At 37.3% G+C, this 17,188-nt stretch overlaps 1 protein-coding gene across 2 annotated transcripts in view; it reads left to right on the top strand.

The window, feature by feature from the left end:
• The window catches only part of CLASP2 (cytoplasmic linker associated protein 2), a 174,822-nt gene that overhangs the window by 97,946 nt on the left and 59,688 nt on the right, over nucleotides 1-17,188 (top strand). For both annotated transcript variants that reach the window (XM_075547082.1, XM_075547084.1), the window contains exons 14-18: nucleotides 1,904-1,963; nucleotides 3,048-3,125; nucleotides 3,622-3,789; nucleotides 7,334-7,389; nucleotides 8,536-8,709. In XM_075547082.1, coding sequence (XP_075403197.1) covers nucleotides 1,904-1,963; nucleotides 3,048-3,125; nucleotides 3,622-3,789; nucleotides 7,334-7,389; nucleotides 8,536-8,709 — 536 coding nt within the window. The remainder of the gene's footprint in view (nucleotides 1-1,903; nucleotides 1,964-3,047; nucleotides 3,126-3,621; nucleotides 3,790-7,333; nucleotides 7,390-8,535; nucleotides 8,710-17,188) is intronic.

Consider the following 17,188-nt stretch of genomic DNA (forward strand, 5'->3'; position numbering starts at 1 on the left):
TAATGAACTGAAAGGGTGGCCAATGGGTAATTAGGATCAAGGCTCATTATGTGTGGCTCTGTGTTTGCAGACTCCCCTCCCCCCATATTTTCCCGTAAAGTCAGCACTCTTCCGTATGCCTTTGAGGCTATTTGTAGACATATGCTGTAGATTTTGAGTTGTCCAAAGTGGACTTCCCTGTGGACACTGAGTGCAGGTCTCTTCCTCAAACCATGAGTCCTTGTCATAGTTTCCTTTTTTGTCGGTTTTATTACTTTAAATGCCTCCACCCCTAAGTATAATGTTGAAATGTATGTTGTCTAGTGTTTTTAAGCATACTGCACAATAAAAGGTCCTGGTCAAAGTGGAAGCAAAATGTAGAAGGAAATTTGAAATCCTGAGAAAGCCCATACTTACTAGTCTGATTAGAGATTGGTGTACACCCAAAACTGTGCTCCTTAGACACCATCAAACTGGGAACTAAACCCATTCTTGAAGATCACCTTTCAGCCCAAGAGTATTATTTTTAAAGCACAGACAGCTGAGTTAGTCAGTTACCAAAGGGCAAATATTGTATGACATCACTACTGTAACGAAAAACACCAAGCCAAAGGCAGGGGTCTGTTCTCAGGCTGTACAGTTTTCTAATTCAGCATTCCAAGCAATGAGGTGGTCTGCGTGCTTATGCTCTTGATTTAGACATCGCCCTCTTGTTTGCACATCTTAAAATTACTTTGATAGTGGAGGTCTCACTTCAGGCCAGCTTCTCTTACTAGGAAGAGGAAGAAGACCATTCAGTTCCTATCATAGAACACTGTTCTGCAGTCACCCCAAATCAACACAGTCTCCAAGGGTGCTCATTGAACTTCAGTGAGAAGTCAAGTCTAAAGATGGGGCAAGGGTGGGAGGCTCGTGTTATGTCTGTCTCGAAGAAGGTGCTATCAACTTCTGTTGGTGGGTAAACCAGGTGTGGCAACCTGTCATTGAGGGAAACACATTACTTGTATAGACCTTCAAGGGTCTATATAACACCCAGTATTATGTTCACAATTGAGCACTTCTGACCTAGTTTCTGTCTAGTCCTTGGTGGCCCAGGCCATGTGCTACAAACAACCAGGACTAGAGACTGCGCTGTCAAGAAATACAGCATCCCCCATAGCCCACATCAGGAGGATCCACAAAGGATCCGAATTGCACTGAGTAAACGGAACTTTACTTTTTTAAAAATACACCTGTAGCAAATTAAAGGAACTGAAATGCTCCCTTGGGCTTAAAACTGAAACGCCCTATAGCAGAGGTTCTCAATCTGTGGGTCGCGACCCCTGGGTGGGGGTGTTGAACGACCCTTTCACAGGGGCTGCCTGATTCATAACAGCAAAATTACAGTTATGAAGTAGCAATGAAAATGATTTTATGGTTGAGGGGAGTCACCACAACATGAGGAACTGTATGAAAGGGTTGTGGCATTAGGAAAGTTGAGAACCACTACCCTACACTGAGAAGGAGATGACTACTATCCCATTGTTTAATGTGTTAAATATTGTACATTTTACACAAGTATATAGTATCACAGTTTTGTTTATAATTTAATGTATAATTACGTTCTTTTTGAATAAATAAGTTATTTTTTAAAGAAAATGTGAGGTTTCCTTCATGCGTCTATTTGATATGTGTCTTTGAGACAAGTATATAAGAAATGTCTGTAAACTGAGTGTTAAAATTCTGAGGAACTCTTGAGGTATTTTTGAACAATTTAGCATCAGAATAGTTGGAAAAACTTCGTTAGGAGGTCTTCACCTGTTACAATACCTAAAAAACCTTGTACTGTTATTCAGGTGACAAAATGCAATATCCTTGAAGGAAGGTATACATACATACAGTTCTTAACGTACCATTCAATTATAATCTGGCTTCTGTTTTTCAGACGTTCATTTGAATTTTTAGATTTATTATTACAAGAGTGGCAGACTCATTCATTGGAAAGGTAAGCATGACCCGTTCTTCTTTTGCCCTTTAGCACTCTGCCCCTATGAGCACTAGCTCTGTGGAAGTCAGTGGCATTGACTGGACATTATTTCACACTTCAAAAGTTACTTGTATTAGTTTTCATTTAAAGATGTAGTGTTGTACTTCTCTTAATTATTGCAGCTGCAAATAATATACTTTTCTCCCCGTTTTGTAGGGTGCATAAGGCTATGTTAAGTAAAGTAAGATAGTTAAGATACTGCCTCTTGCATTGGGAAAAATATTTTTAAATATATCTGTAGTCATATGAAATAAGTTTTCTGAAATAAAATCAATCTTGCAAAGAATTATTTTAATAAGGAAAGAAGGAGCATCCTTTCAGAGGAATATTATAAGGCACTTTGTTGGTTAGTTTCTCGTTTTCAGGCTTCATTGATCAAGGATATACTGACAGTTTAATGAAGCTCTGAGATGAACAGAAGGTAATGGGTGGGTAGCAGCAGGTCACCGGCTAGTTGTATGGCTATATTTCTCATTAGTTTCGAGCATGAAGCTTGGAAGTACCTGTATTTCACTGGGTACATAGCTGATTTTCCATTTTTGTGGATACCTTTAAGTCATATTATCCTGTTACAACCTATTCTTTAAAAATGGAATTTTAAAAATTTAATGTAAGCATGATATGATTTCAGGCTTTATTTCAACTCTTTGGTGACTGATGCTGTTCAGTTTAGTAAGCTCATAAGCAATTATACTCTTAAATTGTTTTCTGCAGAGAGTAGATTTCTGAGAAACTATGTAGGAGGTTTTATTTATTTTGTTTTTAATTACAATGAAATTTGAGTACTGTATTTTAATTCAGTATCTGGATTCCATACAAAACATTTTTCATACTTATAGTAAATGAATTATTAGAAAGAAACCATATATAAATGAAATATATATGGGATAAATTCATAGAATAATCCAGCTGTCTTAGATTTATTATAATGCACTAAATCATGGTGCTTCCCTTGCCCCTGAAAGCCCCCTCTTACAGGCAGTATTCTTGTGGTGTAAAATATACCTTGGTGCATGAATCTAATCATGTGTTTATTGTATAGACATGCAGCTGTCTTAGTTGAAACAATTAAGAAGGGAATTCATGATGCTGATGCTGAAGCCAGAGTGGAGGCAAGAAAGTAAGTTTATAGTATATATTTTACGACACTTTTAACATTCTTTAGTCTTAAAGGAATTGTAATAAAATCGAGATTGATTTTTCTCCATTCAGTCTGCACCTTGGTGTGTGTGTGTGGGGGGGGGAAATCTGTACCAATACCCTAACTTGACAGACTTTCCATATCCTGTGACATACGGTACTTCATTTATGTTATTTTCTGATCCTTACAAGGATTCTACAAAATTGGCCTTACCTCTGTAGAAGGTAGCTGAGGTTTGGAGATTGTGCTGTTCTCTCAAGGCCACATAAACTGTAAGCAGCACAGCCGTACCACAGTATGCGCTGAAGTCTCCTTTTGAGGGCATGTTTATTCCATCCCACAGGGGAGCTGTGTCTGAAGCTTGTGCACTTGCCCCCTCTTCTTGAGTGCACACACTTTTCCTGGTTCATGTCTAACCATGGAGACTGTTGCATCATGTCCCGTATTTTCCCTTCATTTTCTTTTTGTTTCACAGGACGTATATGGGTCTTAGAAACCACTTTCCCGGTGAAGCTGAGACATTGTATAATTCCCTTGAGCCGTCTTATCAGAAGAGTCTTCAAACTTACTTAAAGAGTTCTGGCAGCGTGGCATCTCTTCCTCAATCAGACAGGTCCTCCTCCAGCTCACAGGAAAGTCTCAAGTAAGGTTCACATATGTCATCATTACTGATTCTTTTATCTCTGCTCTCCAAAGTTACTGAACTTGTTGTTGAATTGATTCCAATCCATATTGAGGATAGTACTTAGCTATTAGCCAGAAGATTAGTAGTTCAAGCCCGCCCAGAGGTGCCTCAGGAGATGGGCTGAAAGTAGCATTTTGCTTCTCAGAGGCCACAGCCTTGAAAACCCTTTGCTACATTTCTACTCCACACATAATGGGGTCACCATGATTACTTATGGGGAAGGGTTGGACATCCGCTTGCTTTGGCTTAAAGCTAAAAGGTGTTGATTTAAGTGTCCTTAATTTCTTTGGTCTGTTATCTAAAGGAAGGGGTAGTTGCTAGTGTAGCTCTATCTGTAAAAGAGATTGAGAAGCGCTGATTTGTATGTGTGTGTATGTTTATGCATACACATATACATGAATGTAATTTCAGTTAAACGTATATTACATATCTATTTAGATGTGTTCATATTATATATAAATTACATTTAGTTTATGTGTCTTCTACATATACATATTTAAGTGTATTAAATATTATACAGTAGTAAGTAACCTATTTTAGGGAATAGTCATGGAAATCCAGGAATCATCTTCAGGGTTCTTACACAACACACTATGACTAATGACATCTCTACTACTTTTCTTCCTCACCTCTTACCGATCTTCAAATTCAACAAATCCCTCCAGGGAACAAAATTATCTAGTATTTAACTCACTTCCCTATAACTACGTGCAATATTACGGTCGGAGAAATGGTGGAGGCTACATTTGACCTCCTCCAGCTACACAGAGGGGAAGGAAATTCCACCTCGGCATCCGCCCAAGTTCTGTTCTAAAATTGTTCTATACACATATATTGCTATATAGCAATTACGTTGTTGAAACCATATCAAAATCAGTTGGAGGGCTAGAGGTAGAAGGACCTATAGTTTTAAAAAAAAGATTTAAGAAGCATCCTTGATGTGTGGGCCTCTTGATGTCAGCAAATAGCTAATAATATTGAGGCAATTGGGAGATTTGAACTCAGGTTGTATACTTAATAACATCCCTAAGTTTTTAGGGACGGTGATGTTCCAGTTCTGTTTGAGGGGCCATATTCTACTTCAGTGTGCCTGTCTACATGGGGCGAGATAGTTGAGAAAGGATTGGCAATAATAAATGCTCCAGGTGCTGTTGGTTAAGTGTGGGTTGCAAACCACAAGGTCAACATTTCAAACTAACCAGTGGCTCTGCACAAGGGATAAGAGGCTGCCTGCTCCTGTAGAGATGTGTAATCTCAAAAGCCCCTATAGTGTCTCTCTGAGTCGGAATGAATGACTCCACGACAGTGGCCTTTACATGGATGTGGGTGTTATTGGGTCATTCATATATGTTTGACCCATATATTATTCATAGAATAATTCATATGTTATTTGTATATTTCATATAAAATAATTTCATATATGAGTAATAGAAAATTCCATTAAAATTAATAAAAGAAGAAATAAATAGAATAAAATGCACATGTCTTAACCAAGAACTTTTACAATAAACTTAACCTATTCTTAATTACACTTTAACAAATATTAATTTTAGTATTTTTGTAACAGTGAACACTAGAAACTACATAAATTGCCATAAAACAAAATGAGCTATTTGCAATATGAAAAAAGCAGGGAATATATGGTATGATTGCTTTTAAAAATTCATTGCCATCAAGTCGATTCCGACCCTTAAGTAAACAGTACACTGCTTACTGGGTGGTGCACTATGTATGTGTACGGGGCGTGCATACAAAGGACACGGGGGGGGGGGGCACTTAGGAAGTCATTGTGGTCATGGAGTGAAAAGATAATGGAATTTTCCTACAATCCTTTTTTCCTACTATATTTTTTATTGTAGGAATTTTCCTACAGTCTCTGTGAAGGATGTTATGTGAAAGACCAGATTTTTCACAAATTTTGTTACTGTTTTTATTTCTCCAGTGTATGTGTAGTTGCTTATGAGGTGGGGGGTGGCATGAAAAGGAAAGAAAAATTTGTAGGTAGTTATTTCTGACTTGTCTCTTCTAGTGTGTGTTACTATATTTATTGTGGATAACTTGAGAGTGAATTTTGATCCTGAAATGATTTTAAATAGAACATTTCCACCAAGTTGGATCAATTGGAGGCTCTTAGAAAGACCTGTAATTTGTGGGCCTAGTTTTATTAGAGGATCTGTACTTAAGCCCAGTAGCATGCTGTTTTATTTTTAAACAACGTAGATATGGTCTGATTTCAAAATATAATTCTTGTGGGAATAATTCCTTATCTTAAATCCTATTTGAATTTTGTAGTATTCACTTCATTTCAGATGAGCTGGCTTTGTGGTTTTTTCCTCTTCGTTTTTATTTTAGTATTTTCAAACATTAATGTAAGTATACATGAATCACCCAAAGAGATCATTAAAATGCAGAGTCTCAATCTAGTTGGAGTTGGACCCGAGCTTTTCCACTTACAGTCTCATAGGTAAAGTGAAAGCAATTTCTTGGTGAACCATATGTGGGATAGCCATAATTAAAAAAAGATAAGTAACTTTCCTTTAGTACAGATTCTTTAAACATGGTTACAAGCGAGTCAATACCTCTTCCTGGCAGCCGGTACGTAACAGACTAGAACTGCTCTCTAGGTTTCTTGGGGTAGTGATCTTGATGGATGCAGATCGCCAAGCTGGTCTTCCCACTTCCCTGGTGGTTAGCAATTTTCAATTGAAGTGATCTGCTTCAATCAAAGAGGGTAATAACTTTAGTGAACAATTATCAAAATAATAGAGTGTTAGATTTCGTAGCCTATTAGCAAATGTATTGTTTGATAATTTAATATTTTCTGCCATAATCTAATTTGGAGGTTTTCCTTCCCTTCTTCATCCTCTTCAATTTATAGATATACTTTCCAGATTCCTGTTACATATAATTAAAGTACCCTTATCATTTAATATAAATTAAGAATATAAGAAAGTGGGTTTTTTTAGATAAATAATTTGCTTATAAGTTCTCTAATCAGAGAGAAATCTTTTCCTTAGCTCCTAGCCTCTTTGGTGTGGCCTCAGGCAGTAACACTCAAAACATGTGGTAACTTTCATGAATTGCCAGTGACCACAACCAGGTGGCTTAGGTGAGAGAGGCTGTGGTGAGGCTGAGCTTCCCTATGTGCTGAAAATTACTCTGGCTCTCTCCTGAGTGAAATGTCCTGAGCTACAGGTGGTTGAGAAGGCTACTGTTGAGTCTTCTGTGATCTGTACTGAGGACCAGGATGAACAAAAGCAACCTGCCCTCCGCTCTATTTACTGCCAGTTACATCATTTTTCTACTGTTGCTTTTGAGACACCATTGATCGTCAGTGATAGGTTCTAAAATGATTGGTAAAATTATTCAATATTAGAAGTATCTTGGGAACTTCTCATTTTAACTTTCGTTTTTATCAGAAAACTCAGTAATAAGTCATTGTTATCAAAGCAGGTGAATTTAGTCTTCTTACTAACAAACGTTTTCCCCTTTTGCTTTGCAGTCGTCCTTTCACTTCCAAATGGTCTACAGCAAATCCGTCCACTGTGGCTGGGAGAGGTAGATGCCTTTTTAAGAATCAGCATGTTTTGTTTATATGAGTGTAACTTTTGAACAGCCTTCGTGTGACTCAATAAAAAGTTATTTCATAGTAACTCAGTACCACACTTATAAACTATACCTGTGTGTACAGATACTGTATGCAGAAGTTCCATGAGCATTACTTAACCAGTCTTGTGATACACCGTTGTTTTCATTCTATTTCATGTCTTTAAAAATACTGCTTATATCACACCAGTTTACTTCGTTGCCTATTCATTGGGATATGGCTCAAATTAAGCACTTGGCTGCTTGCCAATCAGAAGGTCACTTCGCTCTCACCAGATCCTCTTCAAGAGAAAATGTGTCAGTCTGCTTCTGTAAAGAATTACAACTCTGGAAAACCGTGTGGGACAGTTCTACTCTGTCCTGCTGGGTCACTATGGATTGGAACTGACTCACAGCACTGGTGGTAGATAGTGACTCACACTTTGAAAATTCATTGCTTTTTAAACAGAAAAACTAAAATTTAAAAATGTACTGACTTTGTACTACTTAAAGAGTGACAGCATCTACATTGAATGAGTAAGTATATCTATCCCCACTGTTATTCTTATTACTTACGATAGTTAAAATTCAAGCTGTGACCATCTATTTATCAAATACAATGCTTAATTTTCATAAATTATAAGCATCATCTCTACAATTGTCTGGTCACTCTTCTCCTCTCTTCCCACTAAGAAAATTAAGAACTGTAGTTGCGTTAGGATTGAAACTCAGACATTCTGATTTTAAATTACTTCTGGTATTGTTCATTGTGCCGCTACTTCCTCATTGACCATTTGTCATCACAGGACAGCTGGTGATGGGTTCAAATTTTTAACATTTTCATGGTGCTTGCAGTAATTTATCAGAGACTTGGTAGCCCAGTCATGAAGCATTATGCTGCTAGCCACAAGGTTAGCAGTTCAAGCCTACTCGCCAATCCATGGGAGAAAGATGTCGCCATCTGTTTCTGTGAAAATTAATAGCCTTGGAAACCCTTATGGGACAGTTCTAGACTGTCCTTTGAGGTCACTGTCAGCATTGACTTGACGGCAATGATATGATATTTTTGCTTGGCAGTGATTTAAATAATATTAGTTACTTTTACTTTGTCTTCCTCAGTGTCAGCCAGCAGTAGCAAAACCAGTTCCCTTCCAGGAAGTCTGCAACGTTCCCGAAGTGACATTGATGTGAATGCTGCTGCTGGTGCTAAGGCCCACCATGTCGCTGGGCAGTCTGTGAGAAGTGGGCGCTTGGGGGCAGGTGCCCTGAATCCAGGCTCCTATGCATCACTAGGTAAGACAGTTATGGAAGAGGACTCTCTGGTCTCAGAGAAGGCAGGATGCTCTCTGAATGATTTCCATTCTTTTCTTGCTAATTGAAGATACTCATACTGAAGACGTAGTTCTGCATAGTTAAGCTGCCTCATTTCCACTTGTTTTTTTGCCTCCCCGTACTGATTGAAAACAAAACAAAACCATTCTCAGGCCATGATTTGCTGGGAGAATTTTCGCACAGCTCTGTAATGCTGCTCTATAAAGGGACTGGTTCCTAAGGGAAGTGTGGGAAGGCTCCTTTCTTTCTCCTGCTTCTATTCTTCTACTGAGAAGTTAAAGCCTTTCAGACACCTGGGAGAACGGACTGTTTTCTGTGTCTAATCACAGCTTAAGCATACATTTCAAGAACTATTCAGGGTTTTTTGAACTATTCAGGGGTTTTTTTGTTTTAATATATATTTACACCCATCAGCTTAAACTATGAGGTTGGTTTTCCATATTGCTAATCTCTGTCTGTGCTTGTTTTTTCTTTCCCTTCAAACTGCTCTTAACATAAACCAAATTTGAAATAATATACCCTAAATGTATAGTAAATTGCTATGAACTTTTGGATATATAAACTGCAGAGGTAACTTTCAATTTATTCCTGGTAGTTTGCTCTTAGAAACGTGAGCTCAGTCACTTTTATATGCATTTTGTCTTGTGTATCTTATTTGTTTTTGTTATTGGGGCCTCTTACAGCTCGCATATAACATTTCATATATCAATTGTATCAAGCGTATTCTTGTGTGTTTTAGTAAGTAAGCTTGGATGTATTACAATCTGATGTGATTCTGATTGGGGATATGCACAGGGAAAAGATTAGAGCACAACCATATCTTTCCCTTACCTTCGGGTTTATTCTTTTTAAAAAAAATTATTTTATTGGGGACTCACACAATTCTTATCACTATCCATACATACATCCATTGTGTCAAGCACATATGTACATTTGTTGCCATCATCATTCTCAAAACATTTGCCTTCCACTTGAGCCCTTAACATCAGCTGCTCGTTTTCCCCCTCCCTCCCCATTCCCCCCTTCAGAGTTTATTCTTAAAAGTTTACTTGCTACCCTGTTTTTCCCACTCCATCCTTGATTTCTTCTCTTTTCTCCAAGGCCTGTGAGTTTTTATGAGTTTGATGTGGAAATTGTTGAAGTTTGCTTCATTTTGACTCAGGTAGCAGGCAAGTAAGAGGAGCACAGGGTTTGTGTTTCTGACATCATCCATGTGCCCTTGGTAGAGACACCTGCCTTTCCTGTTTGTGTGTTTGTTTGGGGGCTTCTGGCAAGGGCAGCAATGTACCAGAGCACTTAAAAGATCTGCATTTGGAATATTGAGATAAAGCAGTTCAAGGACTCATTGTGAACTCTTTGAATCTAATGTTCTAGTTTGTGTTTCTGTACCTGTGTGAAACATTCACAACTTTGAAGATAATCAGAATGTTTCACTGCCTGTGTGTTTAATCATGAGATTTCAAAATTTGACGCACACACACAAAGAAATCCTGCTTCGTGTGTGAATATAAATGGTTGACATCCTAAAGAAGAAAATGACCGTCATAATTTAGCAGTGTGATAAAAATAATATTCAGTCATTAGTGTGGTTGTGTTAGTACTGCTGTTACTATATCACATGCAGGAAGGAATACCACTGGACAATGAAGAAAAATTGCCCAGTCATCTTCCTAGGTTCCTAAAACTCCTTGAGTACAAATGAACAAGTCTTCATAATAGAGTGGCTCGTAGATGCTCTTTATCATGCTACTTCTAGTTTTCTTATGTCCTTGCATCGGATATGTTTTATCAGCAATAGTCCATTAGCATCAGGCTGTCTGGCACCACCACTCTTATTTTAGTGTTGTACTGCAAGGCACAAATAAAAATGAGAGTCATAATTGTTGGAAAGGAGTAAGAAATTAACATAATTTGCAAAGAGGACATTTTAGAAAACCCTTGAGATTATTGGGACTAAAAGAGAAGCTTGTTGATTGGATAGAAAATTATTATACAATAATAATTAAATAAAGACTTGCATCTCATATAGTAATATTCATTTAAACAACCTTGACTTGTTTATTCAAGTTAGCGACCTAAACCTTAAAGACTTATTAACAATTTAAGAAATTTGAGAGACAGAGACTATAAAATCTGTCAAAATTTGGTATGGATACTTGAACTGTTAAGACATTTTTTGAAGGAAAGACGCAATATTATGATCACTATATTCTAAAACCATTATATATGTAGAATTAAACATGTTAAGACTCTAGTTTTGAACCCGGAGTGGTAATGAAAGGCAGAAAAGCAGCTTTCCTTGCTACTTAGTAGGATTTATTGTGAAGCAATGATTATTGGGACGACGCTGGCCTTGGACCAGAATAGGAAGTGCAGAGATGTTGCTATGAATGTGGTTGAGTATGTGATAAAGTTGTCACTGCTGCATTCAGAAGAATGAGGAAAGGGTAGACCACCCAGTGATGGTGTTTAGATAGTTGACTTACTATTTGGTACAAAATTCATTTTTAGCCAGAATTCATACCATATAAAAACACATGCTAGATGGCTGAAAGGTTGAACAAAAGCATAAAGCAATTAGATAAAAACATTGTCGGTAAGCACTTAGTTCTTGCCAGGTACCCTGCTTAGGTGGTTTCTGCTTCCACACCCATCGAGTCTCTCAGTCTGTTAGTAGTTGCTAGAAAGAAATGAGCACATAAAAGTGGGATGGATTTTCTCTACTTGAGTTTACACTTTTTCCAAGATATCAAACTGGATATATTCAGGAGGCAGTTGGGATATAAAAGTATATAACTTGAGAGAGACATTAGATTAGGAAGCTTCTAGAGAATGATTATAATCTCCCCTTTAATTGCTTTTTCTAATGCGCCCCTCCCCAAATGTTAAATCTTTTTTGTCAGCAAAAATATGAATGTTCTGAAAAGCTTGATGTGATGGGAGGTGATCAAAAATTTGCATTAAGGAAACCTTGATATATGTATGCACAGTTACGAGTTTGTAAAATTGTGCTATTCTTTTGTGATTGCTTCGGGGAAACAAAAGTTATTTCGATGCATGGAAAGGAAATAGTTTCGTGGTATCTTATGAGCAGGTGCCAGATTTTAGTTGGTCGAGGACGCAGTGAGGCGGAATCTGAATGGTGACGGGCAACGAAAGAGCCCCGCAGCAGTCTCTGTGCTGGTAGTCCTCTTCTTTAGACATGCTGAGTTACAGCAGACCACACTCAGCAGCTGTACAGTGAGGGAGAGGAGCAGGTTGTCCATCTTGTTGTTAATATGTACTAGACATAGTGCTAACTGCTTGTTATTTCCTGGTATTGTCTAAGTTGGTATGTAATGTGTCCAACTCCCACAGAGAAATAAAGATCAGACTTATAAAGGTAATGGAAATACATTTTCAATTATCATGAAAAAGTAGGTATTCATCTTATGTAATAACTGACTTGCCCCATAGTCATTAATGACCTATTCAAGGTTAAGAAAAAAATTTTGTTAAGGTTGGAAGTATTCTGAATGTTTGCATGCTACGGTTGTATGAGGTGAACCAGCCCCTAACAAATAACCACGGGTCTGGTAGGCGCAATTGTACGACTATACTATATAAAGATGATTGTAAAGTCATGGAGAATAAGGGAGAGGGAGATTAAAATAAAGGAGTTGCACACATTTCATGGTGGCATGCTCACCTCATCCTCTCCTGATAGGCCATGTGGGGATGTAGGAGGAGAGGACAGGAGAGAGGGAAGAGGGACGGATCAGGAAGGTGGGGAGGAGGACTGGAAGAGAGGGACCCAGAGGAGTGGGGACCCAACTGGAGGAGAGAGAGTCTCTATTGTTTGGGGACTTTTATAGGTAGCCATTAGTGTGCACAGTCAGGAGTTACATCAGTCACAAGGTGGGTGGTAATCACAGTAAAGCCCCTAAGCTCACTGGTGAGGAAACCTAATACCTGCATTGGGGTAAGGGGTGAGAGGTGATGGGTACCTCAGCGGGAGGAGATCTACTGGGAGACCAGATCAACCATGTGCGCACTTTAAGGCAGCATAACTGTTAGAGGAGAATCTGCGGGATTGACATTTGTTAGTTTTCCACATAATAGAAGGATCAGTGGAGAAAGAGACTTTGAATATGCCAGGTTAGGGAGATCATTTTTCATTCATGCTGAAATTGAAAGGCTTGAGGCATGGGATCTCTAGAGGGGGCTGAGAGGTCAGCTACAGATCCACAATAGGCAGCTTTACAGAAGTAGAAGGGACGACAATGCAGACAGAGGTAGATTCCAATGGACTTTGCTTTTTGAGAAGGTGAGTAGCAGAAAGGAAGAGAATAGTGGGGAAGTTGATACTTCTGTCTCCAGAATTCAGGATCATTTGCTGAGAGTAAACAAAGTGTCTGTGAGAGGTGACTTGAGGTTTGGAATAGCCAGTAAGGAGGTTGGTAACAGATGGGATGGTTTCAGGCGTCCACAGCTACCCACACCTTTAGGAGTTCACAAACCAAGGTGTTGGATTCACAACTAAAGTTTATCACAGTAGAGGAAGCCCGTCCAGTATCTATCTTCCAGGAGGAAAAGTCTCATCAGGCGGAGTCTAGAAGAATGTAGACTCAGGTTTCTAAAAGTTCTCTTCTCAGAGGTGGTGGGTGGGGTGAAGGGCTTCACAGCTGGTGGTCTGTCAACCGTGGAATGCATCCCCATGTGCAGGGTTTCTGTCCAGGGACACCACCTCTGAGACTGTCACCACAGCTCTAGTAGAGAAAGCACAGTTAAATTTACCAAGCTCTGAGCTTCTCTAGGGAATGATCGTGTACGAACCAAATTGTAGAATTTTGAGGCCTCTTACAGCTACCAAAGAAAAGTCAAGTGGGTCGTGTTTGGGAGAAAGACCCATAGCAAGGCGTTTCTCTGGCGATCAAAAGGATCCAGGGTGGGGCCTGGGCTTCCCTAATCTTTCTCTAGGCAGATGAAAATCGGATATAGTATTTTCTTCTGTTTCAAATTCCCTATTTTTGGTACATTAGGTGTAATCTTTAGCTCACATTCCAACCTAATCTTGTTTAATCAAGCAAGAAATTTGAATGTTTGTATTATGAATTCTATCTTTAAAATTTTTTTCTTGGACTTATAAGATTATAAGATCTAATATACTAAGTTTTCCTCTGTTCTTTGCTTGCTCTTTCATCAAAGAGGATACTTCTGACAAGATGGATGGTAAGAACTTCTTTTTCTAATACTAATACTAGATATTTTGATGACTCCGGGTGATTTATCCTTATTCATTCTTCTCAACTTCTAAAAATATACTAATTTGCCTGCAGGTTTTATGTGAAATGACAGCATAGTTCTATGACAAAATTTTCAGTGAAGCATATACACTCTAATCCACTCAAATACGAAGTTACTGATTATTGTTAGTTAAATAAAATATCTTAAACATTTTTACCTGAGCTGGTAGTAATAGCTTTCTGAATAGTTCTTATTTCTTAAGCCTTGCTCTAAAATTTTCAGAAGACTCCCTTAAGTCAATTGATTCAATCCTTTAGTTTACTGACTGATACATAGACAGAATGACATCTTTTACAAGTTCATATGGTTATTTATAATCATGAAGTGCAAGTTGAGAGTAAGTTTTAAACTAAACGTTGAATCAAATAGGATTGACTTTAAGTTTTACCTTTTTAATCCTAATATTCAAGTGACATTTTTTCCCTGTAATTGTTTAGTTCAAAAACAAACCTGTGCTTCTGTAGTCTAATACTAGACAGCATGATATATGCTCTCAACTCTAACTTTATCGGATATTATAATATTTTCTTAAGAACTTATCCTTTTCTTAAAAATGTAACATAAGATCTAAATCTGTAAGTCATAGTATAAGAATAGCATTTCTTAGGAAAAATTAATGTATTTTTGTCCATTATACAAACTGAAAATTTATCTATTATGCCTTTCATTTTAATAAAATGGATTTTAGGTCATCTGGGTTCAGTATATAAAAAATTTATGAAATGCTATAAAATATATCTAGTAGTCTGTAGAATTTCATAAAAATTTAAAAATACATGTGTGTATATATATATGTGTGTGTACATATAGATATACTTACACACATGTGTACATATATTCCGGTACACAAGAGGGCTTCAAAAAGTTCATGGAAAATGGAATGAAAAATAATGGAATTTTTAAATTAACTTGTAGAAACTCGTGTGTGTGTGTATGCATGCATATACATACGTGTATATGTGTGTTCACTCCACTCTTAACAAGGTTCCACAGGTCAGAATGTGAAAATGGAGGATAGTCATATTAGACCATCACCAACTGCTCAGCTGCATCATTACACAATTGCCAGATCACAGAATCATGGCCCAGCCAACTGGCATATGACCTTACCTATTGCCCAGCCAGCAGTAGCCTTTCTTTGCAACCCCAGCATTATGTCCTGCCAGCCATGCGTCGTTAACACACAGCATTGCTGGATAGTGTTTGTTTGTTCTTTTACTACTGTTGTAAATGCAGAACGACACCTAAATAAGGGAAGGGTTAAGGTGTATATGTGAAATAGGAGCAGAACTTTTTGAAGACCCCCCCCCCCCCATATGTACATGCATAGTTGCTGTTTAGTAGCAGTAGCAATTCTTTCCTTTTGCACTAGTTTTCATTGCCAACTTAGGGGGCATACGTCTGTGTTGAGTCAATAACTGATGAATTGTTAGTTCCCTGGCTCTGAGGAAAATGCCGGCTAGTAAGGCCAAGGTCGTGGGTTCATTTTGTGCTTGTTGTTTAGCATTTGTTTCCCTTACAGACTGCCTTGTAAAAATGCAGAGTTTCTACTTCTGCTCTGTAAAGGTTTCTATAAATCTTCATTTTCAAAGAAGCATACTGATAGCCTTACCTCTTCCTTAAATGATTAATTTTTCATTTTCATCACAATTTTAGATTTTAAGAATGAAATAAAGTAGATAAAAGGGATCACTAGAATTTTACCATTTTCAGTTCTCTGATGCTAACTTGTGTTTATGTGTGTGCTCAGAGTCAAGTGCTTGAAATTTCCATTTCTCAACACGAACTGTAAGGCTTATCAAACCAAAGCTCTTTTGTTTCCATCCTTTAAATTTAGTCTTGGGGGAGGGTCTCGAGGTAGGTCTTAACATCAACCTTGGCAGAATTTGTTGAAATACTATTATTTTATTTCTCTTATTTAGGAACAGCATCTGAAGATGGTAAGAATGATATATTTTGCTAGTAATATAAATACCTCTGCATTAATATTTTCATTAGTAGGAATTAAATATTTTAAAAGGCTAATATCTTTGCAAATCTAAATAATTTGCAAGGTGCAATAGCTTGTATCTATATTTTTATGTTTAGTTTTATGTTATATGTATGTGTTTTTGTGGATTTTTTTTTTCATTTGTTGATTTGCTTTACATCTCGGATCATCGCATGCTTTAAAACAATTGCTTAATATGTTTAATAATAACAAAGTCATATAAAATTACAACATCATTTCATTTTTTTCTGTATTGATATTTATGCCTTCCTTTTGATTTTCTGTTTTTAGTTTTTTAATTTATACCAATTCATTTGTACTTTGGGAGAGCATGCACCATTGATTAATAATGATATCATTTTCGAGTTTAAAAGTTAGTCTGCTCTGAATGTCTTTTATGTTTTGATTTAGTGACAGGGGATTAAGCTATTTTATTTGAGTTTAGGATAACAACAAAATGACTGTACATAAGACCTTCCTTTGCTGAGCCAGAATGCTTTTCAGAATAATTATTGGTTGCCTTTGAATTTGTAGAGAAATATAATCTTTATAGTTACCCCACCTGAGGCTATATTATCCCCCTTGAAATTTTACATGGGTGACACTTTTTTCTTTCAGTGTAAAACTAAATGGAATTATTTTTTATCCTAATATTTAAAGTTTTAAATGAAGTACTCCTATTAGAACCATGATTTGTAGCACTATAATTTAGAAATTTTAATATTAAAGTACCAGTCGTATCCAAATTTCATGGTTATCTAGAGAATTTATGTGGATAATTTCTCCATTTCAAAAATAGCAACATGGTCTTTCTATTTTATTCTTACTCAGAAAAACATTTTATCCTATTCTAAATAGACTATATAAGAGGGCAGGAGGCCTGAATTTTGGGCTCATTAGGGGACTTGAAGAAGGTGGTGGAATACTAAAGCTCTACCAACTACACTTTGAGTTTGCCTCTGTCTGTTCGTGCTTCATATTTTCCTATCTTTCATCACATCCTTCTTCATTTTGTAACTTCTCACCCTTCTGGTGTATTCCTTCTTATGAATATAGCTATATCAAACTATTTTAGGTGGGTGTTATAAATTGAACTGAATTTAACTAGAAAGGTTCTGAGCCCTGCTCTTGGTTTATGTTTGATACTGGTCCTAATTTAATAGG

The sequence above is a fragment of the Tenrec ecaudatus genome, chromosome 4 (assembly GCF_050624435.1).
Source record: "Tenrec ecaudatus isolate mTenEca1 chromosome 4, mTenEca1.hap1, whole genome shotgun sequence".
NCBI classification, from domain to species: domain Eukaryota; kingdom Metazoa; phylum Chordata; class Mammalia; order Afrosoricida; family Tenrecidae; genus Tenrec; species Tenrec ecaudatus.